Raw genomic sequence first — 16,831 nt, 5'->3', positions numbered from 1 at the left:
AGTTATCACAGTGTTTTTACTAAGGAGGCTGCTATGAGGAAATACTACATAGAATCACAGAATCATGGATGTGTAGGACTGGAAGGGACCTCAACAGGTCATCTAGTGAAGTCAAGGAAGGACTGCATAACAATATATAAAATGATATAATATATCATGAAACATATAATGAGGACTGCTAATATAACCCATGCAAACTTTCAGACTGGTAGAAATATTTTACATGAGACCATTGAACGCACACTATACCAAATAACACCCTTTATATATTCCAGCTAGCACAGCCAACTATTATTTTTTTAAATTAGACATATTATTCTATCAACTGAACATGGAGACCTACAACTCTTCTGCGGAGCACATTCTGAATGTTTAGCAGTTTGGATTTCATCATGTCTTGTACAGAGAATCTCTGTAAATTCTGCTCAAAAACATCATTGTGTGTGTAAAAAAAAAACATGGGGGGTGTCAGTTAAATGTTTTCTGTAGGTGTCAGTCTTTTGACTTAGCATTCTCTAACAGAAACAAGCAAATATCTAGTACTGGATATTTTTATTTTCAGTGCTCTGTATAATTACTGAGGGATTACAACAAACTTCTACACTTTATCTACATTTTAATAGGTCAGTGGAAACATAGGAAGTATATTAAGGTGGACTGCCCCATTTATTAAACATGTGAATCCGTCAAAAGCAGTTATATGCAATAGGGACCTGATAGCCATACGTGATTGAAGTCATGCATCTAGCCAGTTTGTAAGATGATCCCTCTGTACTGAGCCATCAGCCATCCTTAGCATAGGGGCGCACTCATACACACATTCCTGTCAAGTCATCTTGTGAAAGGCAGCCTGCTTCCAGCTTGGCTTGAATGTGCAACCTTAATAAAACTCTCTGAGGTCTGAGAGAAAATAGCAGTTCTGCAGCAGATAGTGTAGGGAAAGAGACTGGGATATGCATATGCAGCTAACTAAGGGAGGCTACATGCTGGACTGTAACAGAGAGGAAACAATAAATCTTAGCTACTATGCAATAAATATTTCTAATTTTAACTAAGGAAGCTATCATTATAGTGAAATAAAAACCATTTTAGCCAAAGTTGATATTTAAATACCCTTCTCCAATTCTCTTTCCAAAGATTTTATTTTTCTGTAAAATAAAGAGCAAATTAAAAGGCAGAGGAGGTAAAAGTTTCTATAAGAGCAGGAAAGGAAAGTAGTAATAACATGACAATTTTTCTTTCTTTTGCTTTCCTGGCTGCTCTTCTGGCTCACACAGGGTGCAGTAACCAGCGCCGGGGTCCAGAAACCACTGGTAGAAGATACAACCGGATTCAGCACGGGCAGTGCACCTATACTTTCATTCTTCCAGAACAAGACGGGAACTGTCGTGAAAGCACAACAGACCAATACAGCACAAATGCCCTTCAGAGAGATGCTCCTCATGTGGAACAGGATTTCTCTTCCCAGAAACTGCAACGTCTGGAACATGTGATGGAAAATTACACACAGTGGCTGCAAAAAGTAAGAGTTTCCTTTTCAAATTCCCCTTGAACTGATTATTTATTTATCGTGCTTCCCTGTTCATAGTTTGTATGTGTTTCTCTGAGAACTGAGATAACCTGGATTTGTCTATTTCCATGTTAAACTTGGTGAGAAATGTTGCTGCTAGAACTCACTCTTTCTTCTTTGGGCTTGCTTTTGGGAGCAAAACTTTCTTCACATTGCTGGAATATACATCTTTTTTAAAGAATGATCCCAGGGGACCATGAACGTTTTGAGAGCCACAGTGTATAATAATCCTTCAGAGACTTCTAATGATGGCACACTTTTCATTAAGTATTCTTATAACCTCTATTTATAGTTCTGGGCTTCAGATCAGATGTCATGAAGGATACCTGGTACCCACAGCAAATGTGTGCACTTTTAAAGAAATACTGCACCAACATGAATGCCTAAATGCCTTCAAATTATTAATTGCAATGTAATGAGAATATTATTATTCTCCCCAGAACAGATTCAGTTGTACTACCACAGTCAGCTCATTAGTAAAAAACAATAATATAATATTTTAAAAAAATCACAGTGACTTTTTAAAATATATAGATTACATTGGACATGAAACAGCATGGTATTTTTTGATATATCTATATAAAATAGAACTGAAGGAATATAGGAGCTTTTTTGAGTAATACAAAAATAAATTCTCTTTAGTAATTTGTGCTAAAAGTGTAAACTTTCAAATGAACTTTTTTATATTTAAAATGTAATTTGGGGCTTTTTTCCTGCAAAGACTTATGCAGGTGAATAACCTTACTCGTATGAGTAATCCCTTTGACTGCAATAGGACTACTCACGTGCATAAAGTTACATATGGAGTCTTTGCAGGAACAAGCCCACAGCTTGGTAATGAGAAATGGTAGTGAGTTATGATCCTGCGCAACTGATAATTTCTGTCAGAAACATATATTTGTCTCTGTATTGGCAGACACACAAATATTACTGCTGTCCCTAAGACCTGCTTAGTGTTACTTTGCCAAGACTCTGAAAACCACTTAAACAATTGGTGAAATGTTTAATCAGCTAAGACTGCACTAACAAAATTCTCCGCGTCTTTTGTATTCCATGAGTTACATGTTTCAGTTGTAATAAGAGTTCACATTTAGAATAAATACCGGATATACAATAAAAATGCATATTAATGTAATTGTTGACAGCTGTATCATTTACAGTTCACATCCCTGTCAGCCACTGCAGAAAAGATTTAATGCCTTTTATTTACAGTTCTGTAGTTAATATGCTTATAACAATATGAGAATGATTATGTGGAGTAAACACGTGTGTAAAAGAAAATGTACTTAATAAGATAAACCCAGTTATGCATATTTCACCTTTTATTTCAATCTTTCTTTCTTTAAACTATACATGGAATGCTTTAGAAAGATGAAAGATTAGAACTGGAGGCTTGTCTCTTTCTAGAGTGTAAGATTTTTTTCATTCAGTTATCACTCTACCTTTCAAAGCAAACGCTATGGAATGGAGAAATGTCTGTGTTCCCACACTCATGATTTTACTTGAGCTACTGCCCTGCTGAATCATGCTTAAGAGATTGTTACTTATTCTGCATTTGTCCACTAGGGACTGAACTAAGATCACTGTTTCACTTGTGAATTGAACAAAAAGAAAAATGAGTCTCCAGAGTTTTAAAGTCTGAATTAGAACTAGTATTCACATTTTATGGGGGGATGGATTAACAGATAGCTAGTGTAAATGTTATATTTGAGGTCTGTGCATTTTGTCAATTATCAGAACTTGGGCTGCAGGGGAAACCTTCCCCATGGTTTACATGAAACTGGTATGCAGCAGTGAGCACTTATCTGCATGTGTCAGTTTTCCACTAGAATGAAAGAACCTGTTTCTCAGTGTGAAGGCAAAAAATCTGACCTGACTACATTAGTGCAACTCTGAATATTGAATTTGCCTTGTTACTGCTGTCACTGCAGAGCATCTTAGCAATAACTCATCTCCCTTTCAAAACAAGGAACATATAAAAAAACCCCTCAGTTCTATCTCCGCTAATGATTTTCTCCTGAATTTGTAATAGAAGTAGTTAATATACTATGTGTCCAATGTTTTCTAATGCACCTGCCATGAACATGCTAAATGAGCAATATTAGTAGTTATATGTCTATGACCCAAATCACGCTACTATAATCATTAGAAAATATATGTAGAATTGAGCATTTATGTCTTGACTTATGCCAAAGAAATATGTCCATTACTCTACAAAGTAATATATAACATTCATTAAGCTGTGTATAGGCAATGTTTGCCAGGACATTGTATTTGTAATAGAATATATACAAAACACTAATTTGGTCATTTTGGAAGACAAATTGCTAGCAATGTTAGTATAAAAAAGAATTCAGTATACATTGTTTAATTAGTAAGTGGGTGTTTTTAGTTTATCTAATCAAGGATAAATGTATTTTGATCTTTAAAAAAATTATTTTGTTTTCAGAAATCTGCTAAAAAAAAGTCTTAGAGAAACTTTCTTGCAACAAACTGCCAGTTCAAATCTAGCTGAAAATACCATTGCCTGGAGAGCTAACTATAGGCAATTAAGTTTCAGCATTGTCCAATGGAATTTACATATGTATTGTTAGTGTTACTGGGGCCTGGTCTACACTACATGTTTAAACCGAATTTAGCAGCATTAAACCGATTTATCCCTGCACCCGTCCACACAACGAGGCCCTTTATATCGATATAAAGGGCTCTTTAAACTGGTTTCTGTACTCCTCCCCAATGAGAGGAGTAGCGCTGAAATTGGTATTGCCATGTCAGATTACAGTTAGTGTGGCCGCAAATCAATGATATTGGCCTCTGGGTGGTATCCCACAGTGCACCATTGTGACCACTCTGGAAAGCAATCTGAACTCGGATGCCACTGGCCAGGTAGACAGGAAAAGCCCCTGCGAACTTTTGAATTTCATTTCCTGTTTGCCCAGCGTGGAGCTCTGATCAGCACGGTGGCGATGCAGTCCCAAATCCAAAAAGAGCTCCAGCATGGACCGTACGGGAGATACTGGATCTGATCGCTGTATGGGAGACAAATCTGTTCTATCAGAGCTCCGTTACAGAAGACGAAATGACAAAGCATTTGAAAAAATCTCCAGGCTATGATAGACAGAGGCCACAGCACAGGGTGCTGCAGTGACAAGCATAACGGTAACGGAAAGCCAAAGAATCAAATGGACGCTCATGAGGGAGGGAGGGGGTACTGAGGACTCCAGCTATCCCACAGTCCCCGCAGTCTCCGAAAAGCATTTGCATTCTTGGCTGAGCTCCCAATGCCTGAAGGGTCAAAAACATTTTCCAGGGGTGTTCAGGTATATGTCATCAATTTACACCCTTCCCCCCCTCCCAGTTGAAAGAAAAGGGGAAAAAAATCGTTTCTCTTCGCCTTTTTTCAATGTCACCCTATGTCTACTGCATGCTGCTGGTAGACGGGTGCTGCAGCACTGAACAGCAACACCAGCTCTCCCCCCTTCCCCTAATGGCAGATGGTACAAATGACTGCTATCCATCCATCATCAGCCCGTGAGTGCTCCTGGCTGGCCTCGGTGAGGTGGCTGGGGGCGCCTGGGTAAAAATAGGAATGACTCCTGGTCATTCCCAGCAGATGGTACAGAACGGGCTGGTAACCGTCTTCATCATAGCAACTGGGGGCTGAGCCTATAGCCCCCCTTTCATGTCTAAAGACTAAAAGATTCTGTACTCTCCCTGGTGCCTATCATAGCAGCTGGAGGCTTCCTCCCCCTCATTTTATCTCACTAAAAAGTCAGTGTTTCTTATTCCTGCATTCTTTATTACTTCATCACACAAATGGGGGGACACTGCATGGTAGCCCAGAGGGTTGGAGGAGGGAAGCAACGGGTGGGGTTGTTGCAGGGGCACCCCTAGAATGGCATGCAGCTCATCATTTCTGCGGGATCTCTGGGGCTCTGACCAGAGCGGCTGTGCTCTCTGGTTCTCTAGTACACTTGCCCCATATTCTAGGCAGGACTGACTCTATTTTTAGACAAAACATAAAGAAGGAATGACCCGGGGAGTCATTCCCATTTTTGGATGCACTGGCCAGGTAGACAGGAAAAACCTCACAAACTTTTGAATTTCATTTCCTGTTTGCCCAGCGTGGAGCTCCGATCAGCACGAGTGGCGATGCAGTCCCAAATCCAAAAAGAGCTCCAACATGGACCTTACGGGAGATACTGGATCTGATCGCTGTATGGGGAGACAAATCTGTTCTATCAGAGCTCCGTTACAGAAGACGAAATGCCAAAGCATTTGAAAAAATCTCCATGCTGTGATAGACAGAGGCCACACCACAGTGCTGCATGGGCAATCCAGGGAAAAAGGGCGCGAAATGATTGTCTGCCGTTGCTTTCACGGAGGAAGGATTGAGTGAGGACATTTACCCAGAATCACTCGCGACACTGTTTTTGCATTGGGATCTCAACCCAGAATTCCAATGGGCGGGGGAGACTGCGGGAACTATGGGATAGCTACAGGATAGCTACCCACAGTGCAATGCTCCGGAAATCGACGCTATCCTCGGTACATGGACGCACACCACTGAATTAATGTGCTTAGTGTGGTCATGTGCACTCGACTTTATACAATCTGTTTTACAAAACCAGTTTATATACAATCGGAATAATCCCATAGTGTAGACATACCCTGTGATTCATTTGCAATCCAAGGATGCAGCAAAATGCTCTCCATAGAAATTACCAAGAAAATATCTTGGTAAACATTTTCAGAGGTTTTCCTAGAACTGTTTATTTTAATACTGGATAACCTTCCCCATTGTATAAGCTTCGGTTTCATTTCTGCAATATGTTTATTTTAATAGTTGAAAACAGACAGTGCATCTCTTTTTTTTTTTTTCCTTACAGTAACTGGCTGGCACGCTTGGTATTGAACTGTTCAGTACTTAATGATGGTATTTAAATATTCTCAAAGGAGTCACATGAAATTTTAGCTTGATAATCTACTCAGGAATTATTTTTCATAGTCAACTAGTATGAATTAATGGTTTTGATGGGATATGAATACATTCAGAATGGCTGCAGATTTACATGTATGGAATCCATTTAGCAGTCACTATAAATAATAATGGTAATAGCTTTGAGTGGGTGAAGCTTGGCACCATAAACAGTCTATACATCTTCTTTGTTTTCTCACTTATTTAAACAGTTGAACTATTTTATAGTATGTTGAAATTGAATATTTGATCATTATACATTATAAAATTCTAATACTAAATTATAGCCTTGGATTTAAGTCTGTCAAAATCTTTATAATCTGCCAAGACCCAAATTCATGATTTTGTCTTTCTCTTGCAACTGTTTTAACTCTACTGACACCTAAAGCAGATGCAGGGAACAACTTCTTTCATTTCTCCCATTTATTAGTGGTGTCATCAGCTTTAGTGGAGGCAATAGAGAATACTGAAATTGGGCCCTGGCAAGTAAATAGCAGAAGAAATAATCTGCAACTATATTATCTTAGTATGTCTTTATTTAAAATCTACTCTATTTAAAGATTATCCTTACTGTATGTCTGGCCAGTTATTTGTACAAGGCAATTGCTATCCTCGCAGTTCATCATAACCTTTTCCAACAGCTTCTGAGCAATGTGCTTAGATTTTAAATACCTTTCATACAGTACAAAAAGAGGCTGGCTTTTAGGTGTGGCCTTATAGGACAAGAAGAGGAGACTGACTTTTGAGAAGGTGGCTTTATTTGCAATTTACATGTGGTCAGATTACCTTTAAAGGGCTCAGCTAAGGTTGCCACCTGCCCTATTTTCCCAGGTAGCTTTTTTTGTGGCAGCTGTCCTGAGAAATCTGTCCTGGTTTTTTGTACCTCAGAGGCGGCAACCATAAATGCAGCATGCTCTCATCTGTCCCCATGCCCATACATCAAGGTTCACTTTCCATCATGGAACGATAGAGTTATGGTCCATATGCTCTCTGCCTCTCTCTGCTCTCTTTGGGGGCATTATGCACTGTCAGTAATGTGTTAGTAACCCTGCACCAGCTGGAATTCCGTTTGGCCCGCCTATGGGGTACTCAAAAGTGGAGAAGACTGTTTATACATTGACCCTGCAGTGCAGCCATTCAAGAGCCAATCAACATCTAACACTAGGAGCACAATTTTTTAAAAGCTGGTGTAATTGACTGAGAAAATGTGTATTACAGTGCAATGGCTATCTTAAGTATAAGGACAGAAATGTGAGTCATGGCTACTGTTGTGACTTACCTATGAATCCCGTTTTCCCAGGTGTCCACAAAGATTCCTGAGAGCCCCAGGGTTTGCCTTAGCTGAAGTCTTGGGCAAGTAAGCAATGTGGTTCTTTTATTTTGCATTTTAAATGCTGTACAAGTGTACCTGCATATGCTTCAGGCATTTGATGCAATCAAAAGATATTCCTCTTAAACGAGATTTCTATGTTTTGGGAAGACATTTACTTATGAGATTTTTCAGCACCCTTCTGGTGTGTGTTTGTTTAATGTGGAACTTTTAAATGGTAACCCGTTTATGTGCAAAAAGAAAGGTCGCATCCTGCAAAAATGTACATTTTACTCATGTGAGTAGCTTCAGTTACTCATGTGCCTAAATGTTTATAGGATCATCCCTTAAAAGTTCTCAGTGTGCATCATCCCTGGTGAAGTGATTCAACTACTAATTTTCACAGGAGCAGAGCAGGCCCTTCATGGATAGATTCTGTCACCTTTAGTCACACTGAGTATTGTGTTAATAGGCCCATAGGGTGAAATCCTGAGCCAATTGAAGTCAATGGCAAAATTCCCATTGACTTCAGTGAAGTCAGGATTTCATCTTTAGAGAGGTTCTATTTAGTGGAAGTAGAGATTTAGGAATCTGGCCCTTAAAGAGCAACAATCTGTTCTATTTGTGTCCAAAAATAAAACTGGCTTTTTTACCCTTAAAAAAATATTTTTCTTGCATTCATATGCCTGCATTTTGTTAAGACCTTTATACATTCAAATTCCTGTAACCCCTGGAAATACATGGAGGTACCCAGAAAGACACGGGACCTTGAACATGGAAACGTCTGAGAACTGCTAAGTACTGGGGAGTTATATATTTAGCAATATTTAAAAAAAAAAACAGAATAGTAGAGTTCAAGCCAGTCTCACATTTTTTTTTTGCCACATTTTCTAGCAAATGACTTTTTTTAAAATAGTTCCCAGGCTTTGATAGAAAGCTGTGTCACCCTGTGCAATGTAACCTAAATTTATGTATTTTCATTAATAACAGAAATAGTTAGGAACTTTGGTAATAAGAAAGCATTAAAAGTATTGTTCATCCTTAAAAATGTTCCACCAACTTTCCCTCTGGTAGATTTCGCCTGCTTTAGAGCACTGGTATATTTTAAAAATCATATATAGATATAACATAAAACCACATGATATTTCAGATGCTCTGAGCACTCACAGTTGCCATTAACTTCAGGCCATTGAGTTTAGGAAGTTTAGGCCATTGATTTCACCTATTAGCAGTATTACTTATTATGAAGACATGTCTCATGTTTACCGAAAATGATCATTTGAGATTAGGAATTTTTTGGAGGGGAAAATAATTAAAATTATCTTCACTGCAAACAAGAATTAAAATCTGTCGCTGATTCTGTAACACTGAATCAGATTATCAGTATGTTCTACAGATAAGCCTTGATTAAATGGCCTCTGGTTAAACCAATGATGTGTCCCTGCTGGCTCGGTAGGCAGGGGTGCTGAAACAATTTGAATATTGGGGGTGCTAAGAGCCAATAATTCAAACAGTAAACCCTGTATATGATGGAAACCATTTCAAGATAGGGGGTGTGGCAGCATCCCCAGCACCCTTAGTTCCAGGAGCAATCTTCAGCCCTCTGGAGACCTAACCCCAGGAGAGCTGTTGCCTGCTCCTTCCTGTACAGCATATATGTGTTATGGGTAGGGAACAGGAACACAGTTTAGCTTGGCAAAGTTTTGGAACTCCACAAGTCCAGAACTGCCAAGTTCTCCAACCCGCTACTCTGAAAGTTTTTAATGTACTTTGAAATCTTCAGATAATTGGGATTCACCTATACACTTTATCAAAGGGTAAATCCTGAAGCACATTTAGATCAGCTTGTTATTAGCCACAACATATGCAATCTAGCGTGGCTCAATGTATTTTTCTGTGCTTGCAATACCATGCAACCAAAGTAAGATGCAAGTAAATAAAAAGTGATAGAAACTTTTTAAAATAACATCACAGTTTTTAGCAATATCATGAATCTGATCCTCAGGAACAACAGCTTAATCTGAAATAGGCATTTTTGGATTGAAAGCCTTCCCAGTGGGACGAGGTTTTCCCTCTTGTTCAAGGGGTTAAGAGCTGATCAGGAAAAGGAAATTGAAATAGTATTACCTTTCTTAGAAGATTTTTCTTATGAAACATTTGTATTTTAAAACAAGGTTTTTCTTCTATGACCTCATGTACATATTTTAGGAAGTATTATGAAACATCAGGGTGGCTCATATACATGGATGACGGGTTCATTAGAAATAAAATACCATAGACAAATGTACATTTACACTGCTGTACTGTTTTTCATTATTTTTATTGCATAAGGATCAAACTTTGCTAAGATAATGTTAATCTTTTTTCAAAACAGCTCATATTTTAAAAAAGGGAACATTGAGGGTACTACACAAAATGTATATTGTGAAACATATAATTGTGCCATTAACTTTCTTCTGCACACTTCAGTCCAATTAAAGGTAGCAATATCCTGAATAATTCTAACTGTATTTATGAGAAATTGCCCTTAACATGTGTTGCAGTATCAAATCTCATGTCAAAATTTTATCTGTTTTCATTATTTATATGATAGTATTGTCTAGAGACTCCAATCAGAGACCTGTCTATATGAGAAAGTTGCACTGGTTTAACTAAAGGTGTGATTTTTAAATTGATTTTAAAAAGTTAAACTGGTACAAAAGGCTGTATAGAAACTTATTCTGGTTTAAACCAGATGTTCTTCTGGTTTATCTTAAGTTAATTAGGAATCACTTTAAGTCAAACCAAAATAAGCCACTACTAAATTGAAATTAGAGTATCTACCCAGGGGGGTGCACTGGTTTAACTAATCTAGTTTAGAAACTGATTTAAGTTGAACTGGTGCTATTTTCTTGTGCACAGAAGACCCAAGATTGTGGTCAGTGGGGAAAGATGCACAAGCAGCATTACTGCACATTTATTTAAATATATTTTGCTTCCTGAAAACAGTTGGTCTATAAGAAGTTTACAAATAGAGCTAGGGAAATATTTTTAACTGACACCATTTTCATCAAAAAATGCAGATTCAGCAACACTGAAACATTTTGCAAATTGGTTTTTTTTACATTAAAAAAGTATGGGGGGGTTAAAATGACTTTTTGTTTAAAATTTCCTTTCCTTTCATTTTTAAACATTAAAAAAACATTTTAAAATGCTTGATATCAAACTTTGTGAAATTTCCACCAAATAGAAAAATCACCCTGCTCTACAAATGAAAAGTAGTGAGGCGTACCAATATTCAAAGCTTTGGAGGTCCATAATTGAAACACATTGCTTGCAGGCTTGTGACAAGGTGCAAGGGTAGAAAATGCCAGACGCTCCACTGAGAAAAGGGAGCAGTGTTGGAAAACTCTGTAGAGCTGTGTGAGTGGGAGATGAGTGTTTTGGTCAGCCACTTTGGAGGTCTGTAACAGTTTCATACCCATCTCCCTTCCTTTTAATGGCCAAAAATAAACCAAACTTCCAAATCTGACCATACTTGAACTTGGAAAAAGTTCTGACGTAGATCCAAACTCTGTGACTAACCCCTGCTTAAGCACAATTCTGGAAGAGAATTCCCCTCACACCCCCGCCCCCACCCACACATCTGAGCTTTGGGGGGGAAATCTGCTTCTAAACTTTGTGGCTTAGCTCCAGCTCTACTTCTTATGCAGGCTTGACTGCTATGAATCACTTGTCATCTTGGCATTAGTTTTTTGGCTGAAAAATGTAACAGAAGAGTTGTTAGTAAGATGAGACCTTTGCATTTAGAATATGCATTAATCCTATCTGTTCTAGTTCTTTTTCTATACTGCCTATAAATTAAAAGCATGCCTTTCATATAGCCCTTTTCATATAGCAAATGGGTGCAGATACTCTAAATCTTTAGGGAAAAAATACTGAAACCTTGTACTTTCCATTCCTGAGTGTGCAGTTGTCCATATAAAGCCGTTGGCATGTCCCAAATGAACTAGATGTTGTGTACAAGTTTTGCGATTCGCATCTTCTTTACAGAATTAAGCTCAAGATAATGCAAATGTGTACATGTTTCCTGAGGGTACTCGGCATAAAATACCCTTAAATATTTTTCAGTATTTGCTTTTTAATTGATGGAATCAGATTTTGTCATTTGTCAGTTTTTGACTGTCTTGTTTACAAATAAAGACTGAGACATACCTTCTGCAGGCCAAACTCATGGAGGGGAATGAAAATTCTTGAGTTTCAACTCATAAAAACATAACATAAGAATATAAGAATGGCTGTACTGGGTCAGACCAAAGGTCCATCTATCCCAGTATCTGTCTACTGACAGTGCCCAATGCCAGGTCCCCCAGAGGGAGTGAAGCTAACAGGCAATGATCAAGTGATCTCTCTCCTGCCATTCATCTCCATCCTCTGAATAGAGGTTAGGGACACCATTCTTTACCCTTCCTGGCTAATAGCCATTTATGGACTAAGCCACCATGAATTTATCCAGTTCCCTTTTAAACATTGTTATAGTCCCAGCCTTCACAACCTCCTCAGGTAAGGAGTTCCACAAGTTGACTGTGCGCTGTGTGAAGAACTTCCTTTTATTTGTTTTAAACCTGCTACCTATTAATTTCATTTGGTGACCCATAGTGCTTGTATTATGGGAATAAGTAAATAACTTTTCCTTATCCACTTTCTCTACATCACTCATGATTTTAATATACTCTATGTCATATCCCCCTTAGTCTCTTTTTCCAAGCTGAAGAAATCTTTCCTCATATGGGACTCTCTCCAAACCCCTAATCATTTTAGTTGCCCTTTTCTGAACCTTTTCTAGTGCTAGAATATCTTTTTTGAGGTGAGGAGACCACATCCGTACACAGAATTGCCAGATATTCCATCAAAAGGTCTTGGTTAAACATTTCTTACCATGGATTGAAGAGGGGACATGGCCCCAGGAGGACATTGTAGAACAAGGATAAGTCCTATGGGCCAGATCTGTAAGGGTATTGGTGCCTAAATCAATGGGAGTCAGGTGCCTAAATATCTTTTAAAATCTGTCCCTGTGTGCTCCCCAGGTCATAACAGCAAATCTGTGGCACTGTGGAAGTGCAGTGGAAGGTGTATGAGGAGAAAAACTGACCAGGATATTTTGGTCCTTCCTCATAGCACATTTTCTTTAAGATTTCAACACTGGCAGACAGATGGGAGCCAGTTTAGCTCAGTGCTAAACAATTTTGAAAAGTGGGCCCAGCAACAACTCTTCTATGTGCTGTGTGTTTTTATGGGATCCCACTGCCAAATCCCCAACAAGGCCAGTGCTTAATTTGTAATGAAAGAGGTGCCAGGGTTCAAGCAATTAGGGCTATGAATTGCCAAGTCTAGAGGCGCCGGGGATCAGTCCTGGGAAGCCCTGGCACAAATTAAGCCCTAATCAAGGGTTTCCTTTGTAAAAGGGTTTTTTCCATGTAAGATATATATTTTCACAGGGACTGAGTGGAATAACATTGTAGGATGTCCATTCTCCTAACAGAGCCTCCTTCTGCCCACATCATAGTCCTGAACTTGCAGAGGGAACTTCTATGAGCATCAGGAGGACAGTGCTGATGCCAGTTCAAAGCCTCTCCCACCCATTTAGGGCATAATGGAGAATTTCAATCGATCCTTACGTGATTTAGGGCCCAGGGTCTGCAAAGTGGAACTGGATTGAAGGCCCATGGTCTTCAAAGTGGAACTAGCGCGTGCCCTAAATGGGTAAATGCATTTAATTATTTTGAGATGTACTTCTAGTCTTGACCTTTAAGATATTCCAAATCCATGGAACAAATTTTAACAACCTAAAATGGCATAGGAATAACTTTGTGCTATCTTCAAAGCAGCTTTTTAATTTGCCCTTCAGGTCACTGGCAAAGGGATGAAGGAGGGGTACCTGTTTCCCCTTTTGTTCATGTTATTTATGAATGGTCTAAAATTGTCAGCCAACATGTAGAAAAGTTATCTTCTTTCCTGAGATACCATGTCATCGTTAAATATTGCCTTACCCCAAGTAGTAGTAGAGAGCAGTTGTCTGTGGGTATCAGTTCACTCTTCCCAATGTAGAAATGGAGCCTCTTGAGCAAGGGCATTGATTACATTCCAATATAGTGAAAGGCTTTCATTTACTAGGAGAGACTAACCTTTTTCTAAGTGGAGAAAAATCAAAGTAATTGCTGTTAAATTGTGATTCTATAGTATTAAAATTTATCTGTCCTTGAATGGATTTTCCTGCCATTGAAGGAAACTTCAAGTTAAGTTAAATCACTTATATCCTCTATTTAAATATTGATATTTAGTTTCCTATATGGATAGCGCTGGGTAGTTATAACAACAAACTTTTCTCTTATAAGTTAACTCTCACGCAAAGGTCTTTTGCAGAGAAAAAAAAGCTGCCTTACAAATCAGTTAGTAGTTTTAAATTCTCTCGTCACTGAAAGGAGATGAGTTAAATTAATAGATATACCACGCCAAAGTTTTCCAGCAATGTATCATTTGCTTTTGGCCAAAAATGTAAAACCTAGCAGCCCAAACTTAGGCTCTTTATAAACAAGAAATTCAAAAGTGAATAGTGGTTCTGAGTGCGTCAATTTCTGGGTGCCCAATTTGAGACATTTTAAAGGGGTCTGATTTTTGAGGGGGCAGGTGCTATTTTTTTTGAAAATGAGGCCCTCTACAGTGTCTCAGTTCAAGCAAGTAAAATCACTAACGGCTGTTTAAAAAATGGCTTTATTTCAACACCTAAATAAAAGTGGCCTGATTTTTCTAAAGAGTTAGGCAGCTATCAAAGATCACAGAAGTTAACAGGAGCGGCAGTTGCCTTTGAAAAAAATGAAGCTACTTTTATCTTTGTGTTTGTGACTATGAGTGGATTTAGAAAATGTTGGCTTTTTGTAAAGAATTTTTCTACCATTATCTAAGTGCTGAGTCCATTTATGAGGGGGATAGACAAATACTGCATGTTGCTGTGCCAATTCAACAAGAAATTCCTGTGGCCTTCTGAGCCACACAAGCCTCACCCAGCCAACCCATTCAAGGGCAACCCCCCAGCATACAGTGCCTTCAGCAGGAAGTTGAGGAGCTACTTGGCAGGGAAGAGAGCTCAAACAAATGACCTCATCCTCTCTGTTTTAAAGCTATTCCTGTCTGTTCCTTGTGCAGGAACTGTAACTCCCACAGGATTTTCTGCGACCCTTGGATCATCATTCTCTGTGGCTTCCCAGTGTGGAGGAGAATGGGAAAGAGTCCTCTACTGTTCTCACATCGCTGTCTGCTGCTATAGAAAAGGTGTTTCCTCCATCAATGATCTGCTAAAGAGGCTTCCCAGTGGCCAAGCTTCTTCATCACTCTAGCTGTCAGCTTTACAGTTATCAGCCAGGGAGATCTTAATTCAGGTTGTAGCCCTTCAGATTTAGTCTCTGAATGACACATACAGGCAGCCTGCCAGGAAGGGGTGCGGGGGAGGGGCGACATTTCCCATATTGGGAATTTTTGCAGACTTGCTGAACATATGTAATACGTTCCCTGATGTCATTCCAATGACACCAGTAAAGGACAGTAATCAGGGACTGTGTAACACCATTTCAAGCATCACATGGCTGCTACTAATTACCTAGAGAGATGTGTGAAATGTTCACAGTGTCACTTGATACATTGTCATGGCTTGAGAATTTTCTTGCATTTCATTTCAGATGCAACAATTATCCTGTAATTTGTCCAGTTTGTAACTTATACCAATCTGTCCGATCTCGCAATCAATAACAAAAGTTAGACATAGATGACACAACAATATTCCCTTGATCTAATTAAGTGGCTCAAGTTGTCACGTAGAGATATTCATGCCATGCTGTCTGGGAAAATAAATCAAAAGAGTCAACCTTCCCACTTTGGTACTTCCTAATTCCACCAGCTATGAAAGATAATATATTCCAAAACTCAGTCACAATGAAGGATGTACTTGACATCAACACCACTGTCTCAAATGATGTGGTGTTTGCTTGCAATCCAAGGACAAGCAATATCTAACCATCCATACCACTGGAGCACACGATGAATGACCTGCCTTCTTTAGGATCCTTCCAGATGTTATTTTTTTAACATATTGAGGTAGCACCTAAAGACCTCAACCAACTATTGCCCCAGTGTGCTAGACACTGTACAAACATTTAATAAATCATAGTCTCTGCCCCAAAGAGCTTACAGTCTAAAGAACAAAATGTAATAGGTGGATGAAGCACACAGGGTGCCTGGAGCTGGTTTGTGGAAATTCATAGATGCCAAGGCCAGAAGGGACTCATCTAGTCTGACCTCCTGTATAAAACAGGCCATAGAACTTCCCCAAAGTAATTACTAGAGCTACATATCTTTTAGAACAACATCCAGTCTTGATTTAAAAATTGACAGTGATGGAGAATCCAACAGGACTATTGGTAAGTTGTTCCAATAGACAAGAAGTAGATATAATAGGATGTACAGAATTCTGAGCTAGTCAGAGGTAGCTCCCCACCTGCCTAGCCTTTATCAGAATGTACATTACTTCAGTATGGCACAGGTGAGCTTGAAGAATGACTTGAATGAGAATAAAGTGGTGGCTTTATGGATTTTGACTAGGAGCTTTTCCCCCTTGTAAAGGGCAGCATGGAAGAAATTGCACAAATGTTTGTCAGAGATGTGGAGAATCAGGTAACCTAGGCTGGCATCAGTGGCAGAGAGAAATGCTCTAGTATCTCCAAATCCATTTAAAAAGAGAATTAGGAAATTTGGGGGATTTTTTTCTCAAAGATAGAACCATTTAAAATAAAAATAGACCAGTTTTTCAGCAGAAAGAGCATGTTTCCAGGTGAAAATATTTGGGGGCAAAGTAATATTTGCAGCAAAAATATACAGATATGTATTTATAGGTTTTCAATAAGAACAGTGGCCATTTTTCCAAATTTCTGGAAAAGCCAGAGAT

At 38.8% G+C, this 16,831-nt stretch overlaps 1 protein-coding gene across 1 annotated transcript in view; it reads left to right on the top strand.

Annotated features, from left to right (window-relative positions):
* The first annotated feature begins 921 nt into the window (after positions 1–921).
* The window catches only part of ANGPT1 (angiopoietin 1), a 213,948-nt gene continuing 198,038 nt past the window's right edge, over positions 922–16,831 (top strand). The window contains exon 1 of the mRNA XM_075063187.1: positions 922–1,522. Within this exon, the coding sequence (XP_074919288.1) occupies positions 1,226–1,522 (297 nt within the window). The 5' untranslated portion in view covers positions 922–1,225. The remainder of the gene's footprint in view (positions 1,523–16,831) is intronic.

This window comes from Chelonoidis abingdonii, chromosome 2, assembly GCF_003597395.2.
Source record: "Chelonoidis abingdonii isolate Lonesome George chromosome 2, CheloAbing_2.0, whole genome shotgun sequence".
NCBI lineage: Eukaryota > Metazoa > Chordata > Testudines > Testudinidae > Chelonoidis > Chelonoidis abingdonii.
Note: the sequence above shows the minus strand (reverse complement) of the source record. Positions and strands in the feature narration are given on the sequence as shown.